At 47.6% G+C, this 23,523-nt stretch overlaps 1 protein-coding gene across 3 annotated transcripts; it reads right to left on the reverse strand.

Moving 5' to 3' along the window:
* Positions 1-141: 141 nt before the first annotated feature.
* Tmem39b (transmembrane protein 39B) lies at positions 142-22,499 on the reverse strand. 3 transcript variants are annotated; one of them, XM_028759710.1, is made up of 10 exons: positions 22,369-22,499; positions 19,318-19,444; positions 18,610-18,829; positions 18,196-18,278; positions 17,994-18,077; positions 17,534-17,688; positions 12,570-12,906; positions 10,100-10,287; positions 2,480-2,600; positions 142-604 (listed from the first exon to the last, which is right to left on the reverse strand). In XM_028759710.1, the coding sequence occupies exons 4-10, from the start codon at positions 18,199-18,201 to the stop codon at positions 362-364; spliced, it is 1,134 nt and encodes a 377-aa protein (XP_028615543.1). In that variant the 5' UTR covers positions 18,202-18,278; positions 18,610-18,829; positions 19,318-19,444; positions 22,369-22,499; the 3' UTR covers positions 142-361. The 3 variants fall into 3 exon arrangements, with proteins under 3 accessions (XP_028615543.1, XP_028615542.1, XP_028615544.1); XM_028759709.1 differs by lacking the exon at positions 18,196-18,278; XM_028759711.1 differs by lacking the exons at positions 19,318-19,444; positions 22,369-22,499 and having other exon boundaries at positions 226-604; positions 18,234-18,278; positions 18,610-18,651.
* Between the last annotated feature and the right edge of the window lie 1,024 nt (positions 22,500-23,523).

The following is a 23,523-nucleotide window of genomic DNA, read 5'->3' on the forward strand; positions in this document are numbered from 1 at the left end:
CCACCACGGCCTCTGGGATCTCTGCATCCCCAGCTGCTGGAGAAGGAGAGCCATAGGAACCACAGGTGGAGCTTGCTAGTTCACAAGCCCACACCTCTGATTGACAGGCAGGGACAACAGAAAGAATCACAGGACACAGGCTTGTTCTGAGTATAAAAATAAGACTTTTTTCTTCTTATCACATCAATTATCAAAGAAAGAAACAGTACGTAACAAAAATACAAAGCTCTGGTGGGTTGTTTTTTTTTGTTGTTGTTTTTTTGTTTTTTGTTTTTTGCACTCCTTCCCCCAACCCCAAGAGCCCTTGGCCAGGAAGCCCCTGGGTGAAGCCCAGATGTTGTCTTGAGGATCACCCTGGGATTCAGGAGAGCCGGTGGTCCAGGTCCCTTTGTGGGCTGGCTGAGTAAGAGTAGGCTTTGCCTAATACCAGGCGGTCCCGGAGAAGCTTGAAGAAGGCATAGTAGTTGCTGAAGAGGATGAGGGCCAGGGAGATGGTCTGGTGCCACTTCTCTGAGGACATTAAGGAGTACAGCTGGTAGACAATGACGGCGCCCTCCAGGAGCAGAAGGATGTTGAGGATCCTCAGAGGGTTGCTGAAAAAGAACTACCCAAGAGAGGGTAGGCAGAGGCCAGAGGACATGCTCCAGAAACCTGTGTCTTGGATGAGGAGATCTTGAAGCATGGTGAAGGGGACAAGATCTTGGGGCCCCCGTGTACGTATGTGAGTGGGGGAAGACAGACAGGCACGTCAGAGGTGGGCTCGGCCACATCTGCCTTTGCTTGTGCTGCACCACTGCCTCCATGTAAGCCATGTAGGATACTCGAGAGAAGCCTTTCCTAAGGGCTTACATGCTATCTCAAACTCTTTTTTTTTTTTTTTTTTTTGTTGTTGTTTTTTCGAGACAGGGTTTCTCTGTTGTAGCACTGGCAGTCCTGGAGCTCACTCTGTAGATCAGGCTGGCCTGGAACTCAGAAAACCGCCTGCCTCTGCCTCCCAAGTGCTGGGATTAAAGGCGTGCGCCACCACTGTCTGGCGCTATCTCAAACTCTTTTTGGCCTAAGATCAACTTCTTTTTGTTACCAGGCTGGCCTTGCACTCACAAAGATGAGCATGCCTCTGCCTCCTGAATGCTAGGATTAAAAACATGCACCATCACACCCGACCCAATGGTTTGCTCATGCCGTCCGTCCTCTGGAGTATTGTTGGGCCTGAACAAATCAGAATCTTTTTTTTTTTTTTTTTTTTGCTGTACTAGGGATTGACCCTGGGTTTTGTATGTACAGCAGACTTTAGCTCAGCAAACCTTACATCAGCAGCATGAAAAGCCATTTATTTACTTTACTTGCTAGGCACCGAAAGTATGGAGAGCTCATACTCAACAGCCTGGATACCTCGCACCTCCTCCCTCCTCTGTAGCATCCCTTCCCGCCATGGAAGCCAGGGGCATGGCAGCATCGCAGCCTTACAAGGTGTTTCAAAGGTAAACAGAATGCAGAACTTAATTTTTTTTTTTTTCTGCTGGGCAGTGGCAATGAACACCTTTAATCCCAGCACTTAGGAGACAGGCAGGCGAATCTCTGTGAGTTCACGGCCAGCCTGGTGTACAAGAGTAGGATCTAGGACAGCCAGGGCTATACTGAGAAACTCATCTTGAAAACCAAAAAACAAAAAAAAGAAAAAACTGTTTCTGTTAAGTTCAAGAGCACTCTATGTCTAGGGATCGGTTCACAAGAAAAGCACCTCCAACCCAAGGACTGCTTACAGGGCGGGGAAGAGGCAGCAGGAGTGGAGCCAGAGACCAGGATGCTGGGCTCAGGCCTGTGCTGAAAGGCTGTGAGTATGGAAGCCAATCTCCTCTCTTGTAAGGAATGAAGATAACTGCCCAGGTCAATCATCTCCCAAACGGACCCTTAGTACCCCGGCTCCACATGGTCCCCTGGCTTCGGCAGAGGCTGCTAGGAAGTAAGAGAATTTGAGCTACTTCAGAGTGGTGTCATGAGGTCTCTGTTGGAAATGGGGACTGGCAGCCAGCAGCCTTGCTGATTCAGAGCAGCCCTTCCCCTATGCTGACTCAGGCCCTCTGCAGGAGTTCCCAAGTCTCTCAGTACGCACCTTTGAGTAAGTTAAAAATGCATGACACTCAGCACTGAATCATCAGTCTATTTCTACTGTTAAGGTCGGTCAGTCGGTCGGTCAGTCGGTCGGTCTGTCTGTCTGTCTGTCTGTCTGTCTCTGTCTCCCAATGCTAGGTTTAATGGTGGGAGCCATCAGAACCTTCAGACCCCTCTGAAAGATCTGCAGTCAAAGGAAGCTGCAGTTATGCTCATCTGTGTGGACATCCTTGGCTGCACGTGTGCACTGTCTTCCTCTGAGTTTTGGCAACAGTGAGAAGAGCCATAATTGTCCTCCCTGATAAGGCCACCCACTCCCTGACTTGAAGATCGGGCCCCACCCTCCTGCCCAGAAAAGAGCACTCACGTGGAAGCGGAAGTGGGAGACGTCCGAGGGGACGGCCACGTTGTAGTGGCCCACTGCTTTGTAGACGTTCTTGCTGTGCTTCACCAGCACACCCTGCGGCCACATGCACTCTTCAGTCCACCTGGAAGCACAGTCCAGACTACATCTTGTCCCCAGCCCACCTATCAAAATGGGTACTAAAGGACTGGGCACAGGATAGTCACTGGCCTTACTTCTAGTTCTAGTACTCTGACACTGTGACTCCTTTTCTGGGTTTCAGCTGCCTCCGCTATAAAGTGGGGTAACAGCCAGAAGCAATTCATTGCACTGGGACATCTAGAGGTGAGGGACTATGAAGAAAACCATTCCCCTCTCTATTTGCCTCACTTGTAATTTCCTATGGGTCCACCACGCAGCTACCTAGGTGGACCAGGGATAAATGTGATGATGCTGTTTAAAATGTGCAGAAGGCTTCATGCAGACTTGACATGGTTTCTTGAGATCCTAACCCTAGTCCTCCTATACAACATCCCTTGGCTTCCCCGGCACTGCTCATATCCCTGCATAGCACATGCCTTCCAAACAGAGGGATCTTCCTGATGGATGTCTTATCCTGGCAGGCTCTTTTTTCTCTTTCAAAACCTAAGAACTTCCAGCAAGCCTTTCTCAAACTCTTTACAGAACCGAGCATCTTTGATTGTTTGAAGCACTTGCTACTCACTGGGCTACATTTTCTGGTGTTTATCATTTATCCATTCCTTTAGGAACTAGTGGACAGTGTCTACTTCATGTCTGTGCCCTCAGAGTATGCCACAAAGCCTGGCATTGAGGATGAAGCTGGGTGTGGTGGCGCACGCCTTTAATTGCAGCATTTTGGAGGCAGAGGCAGGCGGCTCTCTCTGAGTTTGAGGCCAGCCTGGTCTACAGAGTGAGTTCCAGGACAGCCAGGGATACTCTGTCTTGGAAAAACAAACAAACAAACAAACAAACAACAATAACGAGAGGGGTGTGTGGTAAATAAGAGCAGGGCTTCCTTCCAAAGCCCTCTGAGATCCCAGGGACCTCAAGGTCCTGGGCCAGAAAAACATCTACAGCTATCAGCAGTTCTCATGTAACTATCTTTCTGCGTCTTCACTAGTTCATTCACTTAAAAACACACAGCCACAGGGATAACCCTCACAGATACAAGACTGAATGAAAGATGCTGGACACAGGAGTGTCTATTGATAACTTCCTTTATATAAAGTTCTAGAAAAGGAAAAACTAAGCTATAGTGAAATAAAGGAAGAATGTGTGTGTGTGTGTGTGTGTGTGTGTATGTGTGTGTGTGTGTGTGTGTGTGTGTGTGTGTGTGTGTGTGGTGTGTGTGTGTGTGTGCTAGTGCATGCGTGTTTGCAAAGTGGCTGAGGGAGGCTGGTTTCTATGGACAGAGGGAGGGAGAGGCTAGCAAGAGCTGCCAGCCTGCCCGTGAGCTGAGTCGGTAGATGGGGCTGTACAGCACCCACAGCTGAGGAGGGGAGTGGAGGTATGCAGAAAGTCAAAGCCTGGAGCCAGGAGTGATCCCTGGCTGAGGACCTTAGAGCCTATAATGTTTGCTCAGAACGTGAACTCCTTAAAGGGCAGAGTTTAGAGAAGTGTAAATACTGAGATGAATATAAATTTGGAAGTAGTAAAAGAGAAATAGGTAGAAATGTTTTGTAAGCGTGCATAGACACTGAAGGAAGGAAAGAAACAGTATAAACAGTCATAGAAAAAATACTACGTTTATATAAGAAAAGTGAACTCTCCAAGGAAAGGAGAAAGTTAGGGAGATTAAAAAGGAAAATATTTTCTGTGTTAAAAAATGGAAAACATGGGCCAGGCGGTGGTGGCGCACGCCTTTAATCCCAGCGCTTGGGAGGCAGAGGCAGGTGGATTTCTGAGTTCGAGGCCAGCCTGGTCTACAGAGTGAGTTCCAGGACAGCCAGGGATACACAGAGAAACCCTGTCTCAAAAAAAACAAAAACAAAAAAAAAAAACAAAACAAAAACAAAAAAAAATGGAAACCATGGGGCTGGAGAGATGGCTCAGCGGTTAAGAGCACTGACTGCTCTTCCAGAGGTTCTGAGTTCAATTCCCAGCAACCACATGGTGGCTCACAGCCATCTGTAATGGGATCCGATGCCCTCTTCTGGTGTGTCTGAAGAGAGCTACAGTGTACTTATGTACATAAAGTAAATAAGATAAATAAATCTTTAAAAAACAACAACAAAAAGGAAAACATCGTGGCAGAGGGCATTCGGCTCCTTTGTAGTTTTTGTTTAATTATCAGCATGGAAACAATTATATTCGGTAATGGTCCTCTCTGTGCCCCTCTAAGAAAAATCAGAATAGAGTAGACTCAGATAAGGACAGGACTGAGAGCCGGGCAGTGGTGGCGCACGCCTTTGATCCCAGCACTTAAGAGGCAGAGGCAGGCGGATTTCTGAGTTTGAGGCTAGCCTGGTCTACAGAGTGAGTTCCATGACAGCCCAGGCTACACAGAGAAACCCTGTCTCGAAAAACCAAAAAACAACAACAAAAAAAAACAACAACAACAAAAAAGACAAGACTGAGAGATGGAATGCTACATTGCAAACAACAGAATAAAAGTTAGAGGAACGTTTAACTCAGAATTCTACCATTTATACAGATGCCAATAAATTAGGAATGACAGGATATGTAATATGTAAAGTCATTCAAAGCCCATGTGCTTTAGTTTAAAAATCAGAACTATAGGGGCTGGAGAGATGGCTCAGTGGTTAAGAGCACTGACTGGAATGCAACAATGGCCAAGATTAAGGCTTGGGACCTGTGAGGCAAGAAGAAGGAGGAGCTGTTGAAACAACTGGATGATCTGAAAGTGGAACTCTCCCAGCTTTGCGTCACCAAAGTGACAGGCGGCGCCGTGTCCGAGCTCTCCAAGATACAAGTCGAACGCAAAGCTATCGCCAGTGTCCTCACTTAACCAGACTCAAAAAGAAAACCTCAGGAAATTCTACAAGGCCAAGAAGTACAAGCCCCTGGGCCTGCAACCCAAGAAGACAAAGAGAAGCCGAAGACCAAGAAGCAGGAGCAGAAGGAGCGGCTGTACCCACTGCGTACGCAAGCACCCAAGGTCTGAGACGACAATGACAATAAAGGGCAAGACTAACTGGCAAAAAAAAAAAAAAAAAAAAAAAAAGCACTGACTGTTCATTCAGAGGACTGGGGTTCAATTCTGAGCACCCACAAGGCATTTCATACTTATCTGTAAGTTCAAGATCTGACACCCTCACACAGGCATAATACATGTAGACAAAATGCACACACAGAAAAACACCTGAGCTATTTGCTATTCTCATGTGTTAATGCAGAAATGTCCCGACAATGTTACCTTTTAAAGTTTGTTTTAAGAGAAAAAGACCAGATATCAACTAAGACAAAGCAGCTAGCCTCAGATGGCCCAACCTCACAGACTGCTTCAGACAGGACTGCAGTTAAGCCCTTCATTTTCCTAGTCTCAGATGACCCCACAGAGTCTGGACAGCAAGTAAAACAGTCAGCTGTTCCAGGACTTGGCAATTTTCAAATTTTCTTAGGGTCCCCAAAAAATACCTTTACCCCCATACACCAGGAAGCAATTTAAAGAACACAACACCCTCATTTGGGAGAGGCGAGGTGGGTGGTTATGGATGTTCAATGTTATTTGGGGGGGTTGGTTGCCAGTTGTTATTGGAAGCTGCTTGTATGGTATTTCCTGTTTCCTGTGGTAATATTTATCCTTCTCAGGTCTCCGATGGAGTTGAAGACTAGACAGTTCATAGTTATACAGTTTTTGTTGTTAAAGTTTAAGGACATAAAAGCTTAAGTTGTTGAGGATCTGAGAAGATGTTTTACAGTGAGTAAATGCAAGCTATAAAGGTTAGAGGGGGGCTGGAGAGATGGCTCAGCGGTTAAGAGCACTGACTGCTCTTCCAGAGGTCCTGAGTTCAATTCCCAGCAACCACATGGTGGCTCACAACCATCTGTAATGGGATCTGATGCCCTCTTCTGAAAACACAGTTTTCTGTGTGTCTGAAAACAGCTACAGTACACTCATGTAATAAAATAAATTTAAAAAACAAACAAACAAACAAACACAAACCAAAATAGTAGAAAAAAAAAAAGGTTAGAGGGTATGCCAGCCTAAGTGCTGATAAGAACGAGATTCAGGCAAACTCTGGACTCCCCAAGATAAGACAGATAGTAAACCACTGTGGGCTAGACACTGTGAATGTACATCTCACCTGATAGAACTTATAACTGTTATTGTATAGAGTTTATTGATGTTAGAGATAAGGCTGTTTCTTCACCTAGAAGGAGGAGATTTGGGCTGACCTCCCTCGAGTTCTGTCACGGTGTGTCTCTGTGTGTCAGTTGTTGACTCTGCACTGGCAGAGGACTCGTGCACGGCAGGACTTTGTGTTGTCACAAAGGTCTTCTATCTTCTATTTTTTGTTTGTTTGTTTGTTTATTTTCCAAGACAGAGTTTCTCTGTGTAGCCCTGGCTGTCCTGGAACTCACTCTGTAGACCAGGCTGGCCTCGAACTCAGAAATACGCATGTCTCTGCCTCCCAAGCGCTGGGATTAAAGGCGTGCGCCACCACCGCCCGGCCTATCTTCTATTTTTATTTTGTGTTTTCTATCTTATGTTTGTCCTTGCTCATCTGCCTAGAGGTAGTCTAAGAGATGTACCAGGTGTTGTCTCCATGCCAACTGCTTGTAATAAAGAGCTGATGGCCAATAGCTGGGTCAGGAGGCATGAGGGCAGAACTTCTAGGCAGAGTGACACAGAGGATGCAAGCAAAAGAGGGAATCAAAAGTGGACACAGTGGGAGGGGTTGGGGGACTGGAGAGATGGCTTAGTGGTTAAGATCACTGGCTGCTCTTCCAGAGGTCCTGAGTTCAATTCCCAGCAACCACATGGTGGCTCACAACCATCTGTAATGGGAACTGATGCTCTCTTCTGGTGAGCATGAACAGTGTATACAGACACACAGACACACATACAAACACAAGCGGACACGGAAGGGAACAGACATAAACTGGACTGGAGCAGATCAGGGAGGTAAAGAACTAGCCCCATGGTGGGTCACAGGCTAGAATAGTCTGGTTAAGTTTAAACAATAGCTGGGAGACTGCTCCAGCAAGAAGCCTAAGCTTTAAACTGTATTAGAAGTCTCCATTTAAAATCTGGCAGAAAAATAAAAATAAAAAACAAATAAATAAATAAAAATTTTAAAAAAGTGGGGAGAAATAAAATAAATAAATGAATAAATTCTGGCAGAATCTGCAGAAAGTCCAGCCATAGAGTTAGGCATGGTGGTGCATCCCTTCAATCCCAGCTCTTGGGAGGTAGAGGCAGGCAGAACTCTGAGTTTGAGGCCAATCTGGTCTACAGAGGGGTTCTAGGAAAACTAGGGCTATACAGAAAAACCCTATCTCAAAAAACAAAGCAAAACAAAACAAAAACAAAAAAAAACCAAACACTGAAGAAAAACAAAATAAACCAAAAAAAAACCCTGAAATTATTATAAAATTTGTAGTTTGTATAGTATATTTTACTTTATGTAAATTTTATCTTTAAAAAATTGACAGGGCTAGAGAAATGGCTCAGCAGTTAAGAACACTGTTGTGCCGGACAGTGGTGGACCACGCCTTTAATCCCAGCGCTTGGGAGGCAGAGGCAGAAGGATTTCTGAGTTCGAGGCCAGCCTGGTCTACAGTGTGAGTTCCAGGACAGCCAGGGCTAAACGAAGAAACCCTGTCTCAAAAAACAAAAAACCAACCAAACAAACAAAACAAAAACCACTGTTGCATCTTGCAGAGGACCTGGGTTCAATTCCAAACACCCATGAAGTGGCTCACAACCATCTGTAACTCCAGTTCTAGGTTTCTGACCTCTGTGGTCACCAGGCATGCAGTCAAAACATTCACGATCATAAAATAAACCAATCCAAACAATTAAATAAAATGTCCACAAACCCCAGCCAAGCACTCTGACAGAAGAAGTGAGAGAGCTGAGTACTATACAGGCAAGAGCCATGGTTTTCAGAGGCTTTAGTCCTGGGATGAGCAGCAGGAGACAAAGCAACAGAAAGCAGCTTGGGACGAGAATGCAGTGTGGGTGGGGCACTGAATGGAGAGGTCCGTTAATAAGGAGGGCACCTGGCTCTTAGACTGGATGGTCAGCAAATAAGACAGTTAATAGAAGAGGCTAGAACATTCCAGGGCATCCTGGGGAAAGGCTAGACGTAGAAGTGCATAAAGCATTCGAGAACCCAGAGACTCACTCTGGCTAGAGGCAATGTGTTAGGATGCAGGAAAAAAAAAAAACAAAAAACAAAACTGAAGGGCTCCCAGGCCCCAGCTCAACAGCCTGGACACTCCGCAAAAGGCCGTGACCTTAGTCAAGGGCCTAAGTGAGGGCAGACAGGCAGCACTCTCCCTTCCTTTCTTGTGTTTTTGAGAAAGAATTTCTCTGTGTAGCTATTTCACTGGCTATCCTGGAACTCACTCTGTAGACTAGGTTGGTCTTGAACTCAGAGATCCACATACCTCTGGCTCCCAAGTGCTGGGACTAAAGGTGTCCAGCACCTCATCCAGCTGCATTCTATCTTTGGACTCCTCCTTCCCCCAGTGCCTGAGGCTGAGCAGAGCCGAGTCAGTAAGGTCAGGCGTTTCTCTCTGAGTCTCCTCAACAGCATGGGAAGGACTGTGACTGACGGTTAGCATCAACCCAAGGGCACTCGGGCTCTGCCCTCGGGCTTGCACTCTGGTTGGCCTCCCTCTACACTCTTGTTCTGACTGAGGTCTTGACAAGAGAGAGGCCTCCCCTTGGCTGGCTTCTGACTCATATATGAGAACTTTCAATGAGGGCTGATTGGTATAATCAGGAAAAGGATTCCACTGAAGACTTGTACAAGTGTTAGGCCCCAACCAGCAAAGAATGAGGAGCCGAAAGGAGCGTCAACCCAGCACTCCTGTGCAGGGGAGCCTTTTGCCTCTCTGCTCTGAACTAACTTTTACCTGGCTATCTTCCTCCATCACTATACGAACATGTTAAAGAGTTCACTCTGTAGTTCTCCCTCCCTGGACAGGGTCTACCATGAACCAACAAAGAACCACTCTTGTTCTCCCCGAGGTCTTGACAAGCATGCATTGGAAGGTTCTTTTTACTGTTTAAAGTCCTCTATAGCTTATAGGTCAAAGAGCAAGCTCCACTGCCTGACACAGAGCCCCAGGCTGAAGAGAGTGACTCCTGAAGGAAGGGGAAATGTAATGGTTGAGGAACTCTGTGAGCATGTGACAGGAGTGAGGAATGACTGCATGCATGAGCAATCAGTTAGTCAGACAGTGGACGACAGAGCCAATGAGACGGGTGGATCTCTGGGCAGAATCACCTGTCCCTCTCCCGGAACACACTCGAGCTCCCCAAGGACAAACAGCAGGTCTATCCAGAGCCCCACCAACTCTGGACACATGTCCGACTACGTAAGTTTGCTGGCCAACTCAATGAGTTAAGGAGCAGGCGCACAAGTGACTCCATACCCTGCCCAGGGACCTGGGGTTGGTTAGGCAGAGCAGGGTGGGGCAACTCACGGGTGCTGCAGCACGTTGGAGCACAGAGCAGGGTCCACCTTCTGCCAGCAGCCCAGGTGGGCGGCAGCTTTGTGCAGCAGGTCACAGTAGCTGGCTGGAAGCAGGTGCTGCATGAGGGTCACAGAGGTGCTGACGGACACCAGCAGGAAGAGCTCACAGGACCAGCGCTTGTCATAGTAATGTGTATTCTGGGGAAAGCAGGAAGGGGGTCAGGCTCAGGATGTCCACAACGGCCTACTCCCACTCCTCTCCCCGATTCCACCTAGAAGCTAGGATTGTACTGCGAAGATTTCAACACCACCTGATACCAACAATCACACACTGCAAAAGGGCAGCTTGGACCCTGGACCCACCAATTTCCTATGGTAGAAACTGGTCTACTGCCCCCCACTCCAGGCCAGAGTGCATGTGAGCATCCAAAGAAAGTGGGTCACTCTTGCCTCGGCCGCACATTAACCATGAACCATGTGACTTTTGGCAAATCATTTAACTTGTCTGTTCTCTGCTTTCCTCATAAGTTAGATGAGGGTAAGAGGAACCACAGACAACCTAGGCATAAAGAGACTTGAATACATATCCAAGTCCTCAGCAGAAAGAGTCCTCACAACATCCAGTTTTTTAAAAAAATTATTTTGTGTGGGGCTAGAGATGTGGCTCAAGGGTTAAGAGCACTGGCTGTTGCTCTTCAAGAGGACCTGGTTTCAACTCTCAGCACTGATACGGTGACTTAGACCTATCTATAACTTTAGTTCCAAGGAATGTAATACTCTTTGCTGGCCTCTGAGGGCACCAGGCACAGAAATGATGCACAGACCAATAGATGTAGGCAAAAACACCTATACACATTAAATTAAAGAATATTTTATGTGATGTGAATGAGTGTTTTGCCTACGTGTATGTCTGTGTACCATATGCATGCAGTGCCTGCAGAGGCCAGAAGGCACTGGGTCCCTTGGAACTAGAGTTAAAGACAGTTATGAGCTGCCATGTGGGTGCTGGGGACTGGGCCTCTGAAAAAGCAGTCAATGCTCTTAATACTGAGCCATCTCTCCAGCCGCCAACCTCTATTCTTTAAAGTTTATCCTGGGGCCAGAGAGACAGTTCAGGAAGTAAAAGGCATCTGCTTCCAGACCTGACAACGTGACTTCAATCTCTAGGACCCAGACTATGGAAGAGACAAAGGATTGCCTACAAGGTAAGGTATCCACTGACTTCCACACATATACCACAGCATGTACATGCCTACATAAACATGCATGCACACAAGCAGACAGACAGACAGACAGACAGACAGACAGATAGGCAGGCAGGCAGACAGAGTGCATCCTGGAGCAAGGTTTAAAGTCTATTGCAGCTAAAGAAAGTTAAAGGAGAGAGTAAATTTTTGAGGTCTCTCAGATCCAATGACTCCTGATTTTTTTTCTTTCAAGATTTCTTTCTTTCATGCCTGCATATGTGTATGTGTATGTGCATGTGTGTGTGTGTGTACCACATACAGCAGTATCTGCAGAGGCCAGAGGAGGGCAGCAGAACCTCTGGAATTAAAGTTACACACCATGTAGGTGCTGGGAACCTGTCTACTGCAGGAACAGCCAAAGTTCTTTTTTTTTTTTTGTTTTGTTTTGTTTTGTTTTTTTTTGTTTTTTTCGAGACAGGGTTTCTCTGTGTAGCCCTGGCTGTCCTGGAACTCACTCTGTAGACCAGGCTGGCCTCGAACTCTCGAACTCAGAGATCCACCTGCCTCTGCCTCCCAAGTGCTGGGATTAAAGGCGTGCGCCACCACCGCCCGGCTACAGCCAAAGTTCTTAACTGCTGAGCCATCTCTCTTGCCTCAACTACTGGTTTCTTTATTCAGTGGCAAAATAGGATACTCCTGGACCTATGCCAAAGTAGCCACTGACATACAAAGTCGCTTCCATTCATCAGGAGTCCCTGGATGGGTCACTCCCTTTCAGGGATCCTTGTCCTCTGCATTCGGGATCTCCAGGAGAACTCCTATCACAACTGGTAGACATGAGGCTGGGGAGATGACTCAGATGGTCAAGTGCTTGATGCACAAGCCTGAGGCCCTGAGCTCAACTGCTCAGCACATGTGTAACAAAGCTGGGTGCGTGGGTGTGGCATCTGTGTGTCCAGCCCTGGGAAAGCAGACAGGAAGATCTCTGGGTCTAGCCCAATCAGCAAGCTCCAGATCCAGTGACAGAAATAAGGTGGTGAGCAACTGAGGAACATATTCATTAGCAATCTCTGGCTTCCACCTATATGTATACACACACACAGAGATACACACACACACACAGATACACACACATACACACAGATACACACACATACACAAACACACATAGACATACCTAGAAAACAAATAACAATAATGAACAACAAAAACCCCAGGAAAGTTACTTATACAAGCAAGAGGCTGGGGGACAGGGAGAGCAGCAAGCCACTTGGCTTGCCTTGAGCTATGTACCTTCACAAACCAAACAGGTACAAAGGCCACATAATAGGCACTCAGCATGGAGCTGACAAGTACTTCCTTCATTCGCCAATTGAAGTCCATTTTGAGGAACTCAACTTCATTGCGAATGAGGCTGGGTGACAAGCAGCAGGCGTGGGTGGGCATGGCTTCCGGGCCATATAACTGTCGTGTGTGCTGCTTCCAAGTCTCCCGCAGCGTCAGAAAGTAGTCCCGACTCCTTGCCAGGCCACTGACTGCCTCTCGGGGTCCCATGGAAGCCATGTGGGTGAAGAGATTTGTCTTTCGAAGATCATAGTTCAGCTGCAGGAACGGAATGTACATCCCAAACCTGCCGTGGAAGACAGAGGTGAGAGGCCAGGCCTATCCTCGGGTCAGAATCCTGACCCTCAATCCAGGGGTGGGGACAACTCTGACTTCCCAGCTGGGCTTCAACCCTCCCATCCCACCCTCCTGTCCCTCCACCTCTCCATCCAAGTCAATGGTTCAAAACATGTCTTAGTAACAAGTGCACACTGGAACTAAGGATACAGTAGGAAGCAGAAGGTATGGTCTTTCCTGCATGATGATAACAATCACCATGGCAACCCACAGTTATTGGGCATAGTCTATGATCCAGGTTACGTCTTTTAGATGCAACCACTTCTTTCTTAGAAGCATAGCAGGCATTAGATGCTATGACTGTACCCTTTTCTCAAGGAAGCTGTAGGTTAGAGCAGTGTAGTTAGTTCTCAAGGGTTATACAATTAGTTACAGAAGAAACAGAGCCTAGGTTTAGACCTAGAGCTGTTTGGGACTAAATAAATTAAGAAAAACAGAAAAAAATAAAAAATAAAATAAAACACAAAACACTTCCAGTCAATTAAAAGCAGAAGATGGGGAGCAGGCACAGTTGGTGCATCTTTAAATCCAGGAAATGGGAGGCAGGGGCAGGCAGATCTCTGACTTCGAGGCCAGCTTGGTCTACACAGTGAGTTTCAGGACAGTCAGAACTACATAGAGAGACTCTGTCTCAACAAACGAAACAAACAAACAAACAAACAAAACCAGCATAAGGTGGACATGGTAGCATGTGCCAGCAATTTCAAACCTGGGAAGCTAAGGAAGATCATAGGTTCTAGGCTGCCCTGAGCGATATACTGAGACCTTGCCTCAAACTATAACACAATGCCACAAAATAGATCTAGGCTGTATAACTGGGTGTACATGTAAGACAATGTTTGTCACTTTTCAGGGGAGTGCATGTAACAACAAATACTTCTTCTGTGTCTGTTTTGTGCCAGGCAGTGAAACAGATCCCCACACGTCTCTATGCAGCACCCAAGTGGGGTCAGGAAGACTTAGTCAAGGGGTTTTGGAATGTGTGGCTGGGACTCAGAGGACAAACTAACTGGGTCCCATAGCCTGAAGGAATATAACAATCTGCATATGTAAGTAGCATGGGCTAAAATTGTTTTGGAGACAGGGTCTTACTATGTAACCCAGGGTGTCCTCGTCCTTAACTTGCTATGTGGACCAGGCAATTCTCAAACTCAAGACCTTCCTGCCTACGCCTCCTGAGTGCTCAGATTACAGGCATGTGCTACTGGGCACAAAAGTAATGTTATACTTTTGACGATGTGTACTCAATACATAAGCCCATAACGACTGTTGGCAGTATCTGCATCGAACATGTATAGTTTTCCCACTGGCATGCATCTCTAAACACTAGTTAGCAGCTTTATTTGTGGTAGCAACTTTTTACACAGCATTTACACTATATGAGGTATTAAAGGCATTCTTTGTAATGTGGTATGCAGGAAAACGTGCCTTAACTATTCATCACTGGCACATCATCACACACGCAGGATCTTAGATTCTGGAACCTGTACGATGTCCTGGACATAATCCTTTAGAGATGACACACCAGTAGGTAATACATCAAAAGAGTGGGTAAAAGCCACAAAAGAGACATGGCTGAGTGAGTAAAGGCACTTGCCACCAAGCCTGACAACCTGACTTTGATCCCTAGAACTCATACATACTATAAAATTATTTAAAAAAAAAAAAAGGAGAAAAGAAATCTAAATCACCAAAAAGAAAAACAAGCTCAGTGGCACCCAGATGACCTTGACCCATTTGGAAAGTAGACAGAGACGTGACAAGCCGTGAAGAAGCCAGAGTCTACAGCAGAGCTTTCCAGCAGAAATGTAAGGGTTACGCAGGCCATTTGCATTTTATAAGTAGCCACACTGAGAGAAAACGGTTTTAATAGTCTATTATACTATGGTAGTGCACAGAAAGCACAGCTGTCTCAGCACCTCAGGGTGACTAAGGAGATGTCTGTCTTTGCTCGAAGGCAGTCTTCAGAGTCTGCTATGTATCTTATACCTAGAGCATGGCATGCTTCAGAGGAGCCAATCTCGAGGCTCTGTAATTAGGTAGTTGGTGGCTACTCGACCATATAGTATACGATTATATTATGGGATGGTGCCTTGCAGCCAGCAACTTATCTTCCCAGAGTGACCACAGAGAGAATCTGGTTTGAAATGGAAGCACACAGCAAGGCTGAGGCGGATTAAAGAAAAATGCTACAAACTGTGGAAGTCAGATCTCTGGGCCCCACTCATTTCTCCCAGTCCAGCGCTCCAGAGTCCCAGGTGCAGCTGAATGAAGCATGAGACCTGAAGCCTCTGGTGTCCCCCGCTGCCCCCATGATAGACCATCACCTCTCTGGACCATGGAAGCCTCTGGTGCCCTGCCAACATGATAGACCATCACCTCTCTGGACTACGGAAGCACACAGCCTGACAATGAGCACCTACCTCATGGCTCGCTACTTACTAGTCATTGCCGGGCAGTGGTGGCGCACATCTTTAATCCCAGCACTCAGAAGGCAGAGACAGGAGGATCTCTAAATTCAAAGCCACCCCCAGAACAGCCAGGGCTATGCAGAGAAATTCTGTAGCAGGCTGGGAAGGGGATATTTTTTTTATATATGTAAATCTTAATATGTGTGAGTATTTTACCTGTATAAACGTATGTGCATAAAAGGCCCTGAAGGTAGGAAGAGGATGTCAGAGCCCCTGAAGGAAGGAAGAGGAAGTCAGGCCCTGAAGGTAGAACAGGGCGTCAGAGCCCTTGGGATTGGAGTTAAGACAGTTCTGAGCTGCCACGTGGGTGCGTCCTCTGCAGAGAGCAGTAAGTGTTCTTAACTACTGAGCCACCACCCTAGACCTCAAGAGAGAAGTTTTCTATATACTAGCCTGGACTTGAATCTGGTATGTAGCCAAGGATAAGCTTGAGGCTGACCCTCCTGCCTCCACCTGAGGAGGCACCTCAGTGCTGAAGTACAGGTTTTTGCCATTATGCCCAGTGTATGTGGTACTGGGGACCTCAACCCAGAACCTTGGGCTAAGCAAACACTTCTATAACAGCCTGCTTTGTTGTTTTTCTTAGTTTTGTGGTACCGGCAATAAAACCTACAAGTGTGAGCATTTCACGCAAGTGCTCTACAACTGAGATCCGTCCTCATCCCTCTACAGAAGCTGTATTGATTTGGTTTGGTTTTGGTTTTTCTGGACAGGGTTGTATGTAGCCCAAGCTGGCTCCAACTCACTGTGTAGCCTGACCTTGACCTCTCGATGCTCGTCTACCTGCTAAGTGCTAGGATTACTAGTGCGCCCTCATGCCCATCACTACGCTTTTTAAAAAATATATTCATATTATATTACATGTTAATATAACATACTGGGATTTTCTTTCTTTTTCTTTAAGATTTATTTATTTATGTATGTGAATATCCTGTCGCTGTCTTCAGACACACCAGAAGAGGACATCAGATCCCATTACAGATGGTTGTGAGCCACTATGTGGTTGCTAGGAATTGAATTCAAGACCTCTGAGAGAGCAGTCAGTGTGCTTTACCTCTGAGCCATCTCTCCAACTCCCCTACCCCCCAGGAATTTCTATAAATAACCATAGAGTCTAGATATTTTTCATGGCAATAGATATAGGAGAATAGCCTCATACTATGCTAGATATAATTTTTGTTGCTGATTTGGGTTTTTTTGAGACAGGATTTCTCTGTGTAGCTTAGAACTTGCTCTGTAGACCAGGCTGGCCTCAAACTCAAGAGATCCACCTGCCTCTGTCTCTCTAATGCTGGGATTAAATGTGTGTACCACAACCACTACCCAGCTGGTAATTTTTGTTTTGTTTTGTTTTATTGAGATAGGGTTTCTCTGTATAGCCCTGGCTGTCCTGGAATTCACTCTGTAGACCAGGCTGGCCTCGAACTCAGAAATCCTTCTGCCTCTGCCTCCCAAGTGCTGGGATTAAAGGCATGCGCCACCACTGCCCAGATCCAGCCAGTAATTTTTAAACTCAGAAAAACCCTACTTATAAAGCAGGTATGAGAATCGCCAAACCAGCATGTTCTTAGTCTTCTTGCAGGATAGGAAAGCAGAGGGCCCAGCTTTGGAGCTTTCTAAGAGCCAGAACTGGTCCATCCTGAGCAAGTTTGGGAACCAGAAAGATGAGGTTGGGAAGTAACTGTTAACGCCCAGGCAGCCAGGGGAGGAGCCTGCTTGATTCTGGACCAGAAAGGGGAAAGGGACAGGAGGAGGAAGGGGACAAGGGGAGAGATACAGAGAGAACAGGAATCAAACAAACAACAACAAAAACAGAAAGCAAAGAAAAAGAGACAAAGCAAGCCCATGCATTCTCACTTACAAATGTCCCCCTTGGGCATTCACTCAGATCTGAATCCCATTCTAACCTTCCATCAGTAGAGATGGAGTAGCTTATACCATTTCAATTTCTTCTATTTCCTAATCATCTTGAGCATCAGATGTCGTGAGAGGTTACTGTTGCTGCCTGTCTGCCTGTAAGTCTTCCAGACATGGAAGCCTGATAACCCAGCCATAAAAAGATCAGAATCAAGTGTCAGGTGCTAGGGGTGAGGTGAGGGTACTCACGGATAGCAGAGGAACAGGAGGTTCAGGAAGGAGTAGGTCCTGAAGAGGTGGATGAGGGATCGGCACAGACTCCAGCCTGTTGCCGTGAGTACGGTGAAGCGGGTGAGGAACAGCAGGATGGAGCGGAAGAGGGAGACCTTCCCCCTCTGAGAAGCCTGGGGTGGGGTAAGATATGACAGGATGGGGCCCTGGATGGAGGCCACAGGAGCTATGCCCAGTCCCACCAAACATGGCCTATAACCCCACCCAGGGGAAGGAGCACAACATCCTGGGAAGTATCTGGGAAGGTTCTGATGCCTAGTGGATTGGGAGAGCCAATGGGATACCAGAAATGTTTGTCAAATAAGTCCACAAGGAGCTCAAAGGAAATGCCTTAGGGCTGAGGGCTAGGTGTGTCTCCTTGGCATCCCAGGGGAAAGGGGGATCCCAAAGCCCCTGGCCAGCCTCTAGACCCAATCACCTCCTTCACGATGGACCCAATGAATCGGCGGCCCAGAACAATGGTAGTCACCATCAGCAAGTTGAAGTCGATCAGGTGGAAGTTCTGTCAGGGGGCAGAGGGCTGGGGTCACACAGGCCCCTTCTTCACACATAGGCTTTTCTTGTACCCACTATCTCCCCCTGCCCAGTCCTGTCCACAGAGACTGTCCCCATTCTCTGACCTTCATTGGCCTCCAGCTGACCCAGGCCAGGAAATTACCTAGAGGAGTAGAACAGGACCCAGAGAAAGGAAGTGGGACAGTCCCTGGGGATAAGAGAGTGGTGTGTGAGCACTCTTGCTCCAACACCATGTCCCTGTCCCTGAACCTCTTCCTCTGTCCACCCCTGAAACATTCATACATTTCCATGACTCATCTCTCAGACAAGGCTTAGGATTGATCCTGTCAGAATCAACTCTGCTGCCTCTACAATGCCCAGTGGAGTCCTAAGCACGCTAGAAATAACAAGAGCTGTCAGTTTCCTGTTTCCTCTACATCCATTATGCCCAATATGGAGCCAGGTAATATAGTGCAGTACAGGGGTGTTTGATAAGCTATGACACACACACACACAGCAGACGCCGGTTGAGCACCTACCAGGGAGGTGTGGGAGGGCGGGTGTGAGGGTGGGTACCACCAGACTGTCTTATAGATGTTGATGTAGTGCACAAACAGGGCTATGAGCTGACAGAAGAAGAGCTGGAGCTCAAACAGAATGCTGGCCTGGACCGGCAGCTCGGGGATCTTGCAGTGCTGCAGAGGCACAACAGTCTGGGTGGCCAGCGGAGGGCTGGAGAGGCCCGTCCCAGAAGTAGTCCTGCAAGCAGAACGTAACATCAGGAGGTAACCTAGGAGCCTGACCAGGAAACACTTCTGGAGCACATGACAGCATATTACAGCAGAAAAAGATGTAATAAAAAGTTCAGTAGGATGAAGTCTTCCTCATCTTGCCTGATTGGCAAAGGGAGTGAAAGAGAAGAAGAGCCTTTCCTCTCCTGATACTATTCAGGTCTTCCGGTACTTCCTAGGAGGGAATTACGAGGCTTGCATTACAAATACAGAAAAGGAGGGCCAGAGGCAGATGGCAGCCTGTGCAAGCCTCAGTAGATCAGTAGAACCCCAGCTGGAACAAGGGTGTCATTGCCTCTATAGATCTCACGGCATCTCTCCAGGTGACCAACCTCAGAGCTCACTCTGGTCCCCTCCAGCCCCACCAGGCATGTGACATAGTATGTCCTAAAATCCAGTAAGGGGCAGCCTGATCCACACTCCCACAGGGCGGGGTGAGACGCAGAGGCGGCTTACCTGCTTCGAGAGCGGACGCTGCTCACCGATGCACTGGAAGAGTGCCCTCCACCAGAGGCCCCCGATGATCCTGGCTCACAGAGCGGGTTTCGATAGTAAGATGTCCTGTTGGGACCTCTTCGTCCTCCTGTAGGCCACAAATCAAGGATGACAGCAGTGCTATCTTGGTTAACTGGCATTTCGTTTTCTTTTTTTTGTTTGTTTTTTTTGTTTTTTCGAGACAGGGTTTCTCTGTGTAGCCCTGGCTGTCCTGGAACTCACTCTGTAGATCAGGCTAGCCTCTCGAACTCTCGAACTCAGAAATCCGCCTGCTTCTGCCTCCCAAGTGCTGGGACTAAAGGCGTGCGCCACCACCGCCCGTTTTCTTTCTTCCTTCTTCCTTCTGTTTGTTTTTTGAGTCAGGGTCTCTATGTAAGCCTGGCTGTCCTGGAACTTGCTATGTTGACAAGGCTGGCCTTGGTCTCATGCATTTCATTTTCTCATTCAAACCTCCTAGGAGCCTACAAAGGAGCTCATGCCTGCTTCCTCGTCACCTATTCTCTGCCTGAGTCGCACCCTATTCAGTGCTCCAAGTATCCATGGCCCCTCTCTCTCTCCAGGAAGCACACTTGTCACCTCATGTGCGTGCTGTGCATGGTGTATGTGGAGTTGGGCTCAGGTTAGCAGGTCTGCACAGTTCTCTCTACCTTGTCCTTGTTCCTTTCACTTCCAAACAGGACCTCCCATTGGCCTGGGACTTGCCAATCAGGTTAGGCTGGCTGGCCAGTGAGCCCCAGCAAGCTCAGGCTATCACGCCCACCATTTTTACATAGGTTCTGGGGATCAAATTCAGGTTCTCACGCTTGTGTGGCAAGCACATTCAGAACTTAAGCTATTTTCCCAACACCTTTTTTTAAAAATTTATTTTATGTATAAGAGTACACTGTCCTGTCTTCACACACACCACAAAAGGATATCGGATCCCACTACAGAGGGTTGTGAGCCACCATATGGTTTCTGGGAATTGAACTCAGGACCTCTGAAAGAGCAGTCAGTGCTCTTAATCACTGAGCCATCTCTCTAGCCTCCCAACCATTTTTTTTTATGTTTTTTGTTTTTCGAAACAGGGTTTCTCTGTGTAGCCCTGGCTCTCCTGGATTTCACTCTGTAGACCAGGCTGGCCTTGAACTCAGAGAGCTGCCTGCCTCTGCCTGCCAAGTGCTGGGACTAAAGGTGTGTGCCACTACTGCCTGGCCAACATCTTTTTCCTTTGTGATCTTCTTTGTTTACCAAGGCAGGGGCTCTTTCTGAATTCAAAGCTCACCATTTCACTAACCGATTTGATCTCAGGGATCCATCTTTGCCTCCCAGGTACTGGGACTGATTGCAGGTGGGTTGCCACACCTGCTCAGCCAGCTTCTAGACAGGCGGGGAATCCAACTCCAGCCTTCACGATTGCAGAACAAGCGTTTCAGCCACTGGGCCTTTTCCCAGCCCCCCCCCCCAACCCTGGCATTTTAGAATGAGTTGCCCCTCTCCTCGTTCTATTTTTTCCACAATTCATTCTCTGAAATTATCTTTTTTTAAAACAATCTTAAAAATTTATTTTATGTATGAACCTCTTGCCTATGTGCATGTATGTGCACTACATGTGTGCTTGATGCATGCAGAAGCCAGAAGAGGGCTTCAGGTCTCCGGAGCTGGAGCTAGGGACAGCTGTGAGTCACAACGTGGCTGCTAGGCTTTGAAGCTAGGCCCTCTGCAAAAGTAAGAACACTCAACTGCTGGGCAATCTCTCCAGTACCTCTGAAATTACCTTATATGCTAACATGTTTGCTGGCTCACCCACTAAAATGGAAGGTCAGTGAATTCACTTTTTTAAGCGACTCATATGTAGCACAGGGTAGCCTCAAACTGACAACCTACCTGCCTCAGTCTCCCAAATGCTAGGATGACAGGCGTGTGCTACCAGACTGTTACTTTTACTGCTGTTTCCCTTACTCCAGTTCACTGGACCAGTTTGGTAAGATTTTCAGACCCTGAGTCCTGAGCTGCTCAACTCTGGTATTTGCTGGATTTCATCTGGATTTGAGACTCCACAAGCTTACAATATAGCCAAGTTTGAGACAAGTTTTTCCTCTAGGGCTCTGAGATGTAACTCAATGACCCACGGCCTGAGCTTAACGTCAGGATGACCTTAGAAAGAGCACTGTGGTCGTGAATCCAAAACTTAAGATTTTACAAAGCTATATCTCTAAGCTTAGTGGTCTAGCCTAAGATCCCAGGCAGCATCCCTACACATAGCTCCCAAACTCTTAATCGCAGTAATAACTTACTCGACTTCCTCATGGCAACATAGTAGCCTCCATTCATACACATTGTGCCCAAGCTTTCCTATCTCTGAAGGTTTCCTGACAGTTCTTCAAAATATGCATGTCTACAGAGCTGCTGTGACCGGAAACTTTGCTCATACACTGTTATATTTGGTTTGGAAACACCCCCTCACACACACCCACATACACACCCTCAGCCCAGAAACTCTGCCCACACTATCTTTTAGAAGCTCTGCACCCACATAAAGCCCCTAGTCCAGAAACCCCGCCCACACACAACTGTCAACCCAAAGACCCCGCCCACAAGCCAGGCAAAGGTCTCTAGGACTAGAAGCTTGAATCAGAATGGACTCCCTTGGTGGGCTAGGTCTCCCTCCGGCCCCACTGCCCTCAGTGTAAACCCCCATAGTCCATAAGATTCTCTCCCACACTGGCGATCACAAGTCTAAAGCCTCACCCTCAGCTCTCAGCCCCTCCTATCAGGGTGCCCGGCCCCCATTTCCAGCCCAGAGAATTGTGTGCCCCAAAGAAAGCTGGAGCCCCTCGGGGCCCTCTCCCTTTCGGAGGCTCCGCCTACCACACAGTGACCCGCCCCCTCAGGACCGGAGGGGCGGGGTCCCGCCTGCGCCGAGTCCCTTCCCCTCCCCCTCCCCGCGACTCCGGTCCGCGTGGGGCAGCAGTTAGCAGCCAGGGCCCCCCTATCCCGCCACCCCGGACGAGCCCAGCCAGCTCTGCTCACCCATCTCCTTCCCCCGGCGCTCTCCGCTCGCCGCCGCAGCTCCTGCGGTCAATATGTCGGAGGCGACGGCGGCCGAGAGAGGACTAACCGCCGCAGCCCCGGCCCGGTATCAGCCGCACGTTCCCTCCGGCTGCTCAATTTGCATGCTAGGCGGGCTAGGAGTCGGGAGCGCGCTTCTTAAAGGGGCCGGTCGGACAAAAGCTGTGCTAGCGCTCTTTGTCTTGCCTTTCCCCACGCCTTTCCTGCAGCTGCTGCTTAAGATTCTGGAGGCGACGAACTCACCTCCTGTGTTTCTTCACCCTGTTCTGGCAAGAGGAGGACACCAGAGCGGCCTTCTGCCTCTAGTGAATCCTGTTCTTGTGCAACACAGTCACCTAATATTCAGAGCGTCGCAAACTGGGCTTTCAGTGCTCCCGTTTTATTGTACTTTGACTTACCCTAGTCAAAATCTTCCCCCTTTCCCTCCAACTCTACATCCAGTCTTTGACCTATCTTGATGACCCTAATCTCTATGCATTTTACATGTTTATTCCACTGTTCATTTCACTGCCACCACCTTAGCTTAGAGCCTGCGCCTGCCAATTTCAAATTCTGAAATATTCTTGGGTATTAATAACAATCACCTATTAGGGTTCTTTCTTAACATTTTAGAATTTGGTGTGCGGGGGAGGGGGGAGGGATGCGGATACCACTGGACTTGGGAGGACAACCTGTAGGAGTACAGTTTCTTCTTCTACCATGTAGGTTGTTGGGCTTGCTACAAGAACCTTTACTTGCTGAGCCATCTTGGCAGCTCTTTGATTTTGGTTTTTGAAGCAGAGCCTCTGGTAGCTCGAAGTGTCCTTGAATTTGCTATGGATTAGAGGCCTTGATTTTCTGATCCTGCTTTAGAGTGTCGGAATTATTAGTCCCACTATGGACAGATTTATGCAGGGCTGGCAATCAAACCTAAACGCAAGCACAAATTATCTTTGTAGTCATGGACGATTAAATGAGACAATCCATGTAGTACCTGTTTTAATCAGTGTTAACCATCATTATGTTTGGCAAACACTTAACAGAGGAAGCAAGTAGCTACTGTTACTGCTAAGTGTAATTTCTTCCCTTGCAAGACTGATAAGCAATCTATGAGGGGGAGGGAGAGAGGATTAAAAT

The sequence above is a fragment of the Grammomys surdaster genome, unplaced genomic scaffold (assembly GCF_004785775.1).
Source record: "Grammomys surdaster isolate TR1022 unplaced genomic scaffold, NIH_TR_1.0 126313, whole genome shotgun sequence".
In the NCBI taxonomy this organism is placed as follows: Eukaryota; Metazoa; Chordata; class Mammalia; order Rodentia; family Muridae; genus Grammomys; species Grammomys surdaster.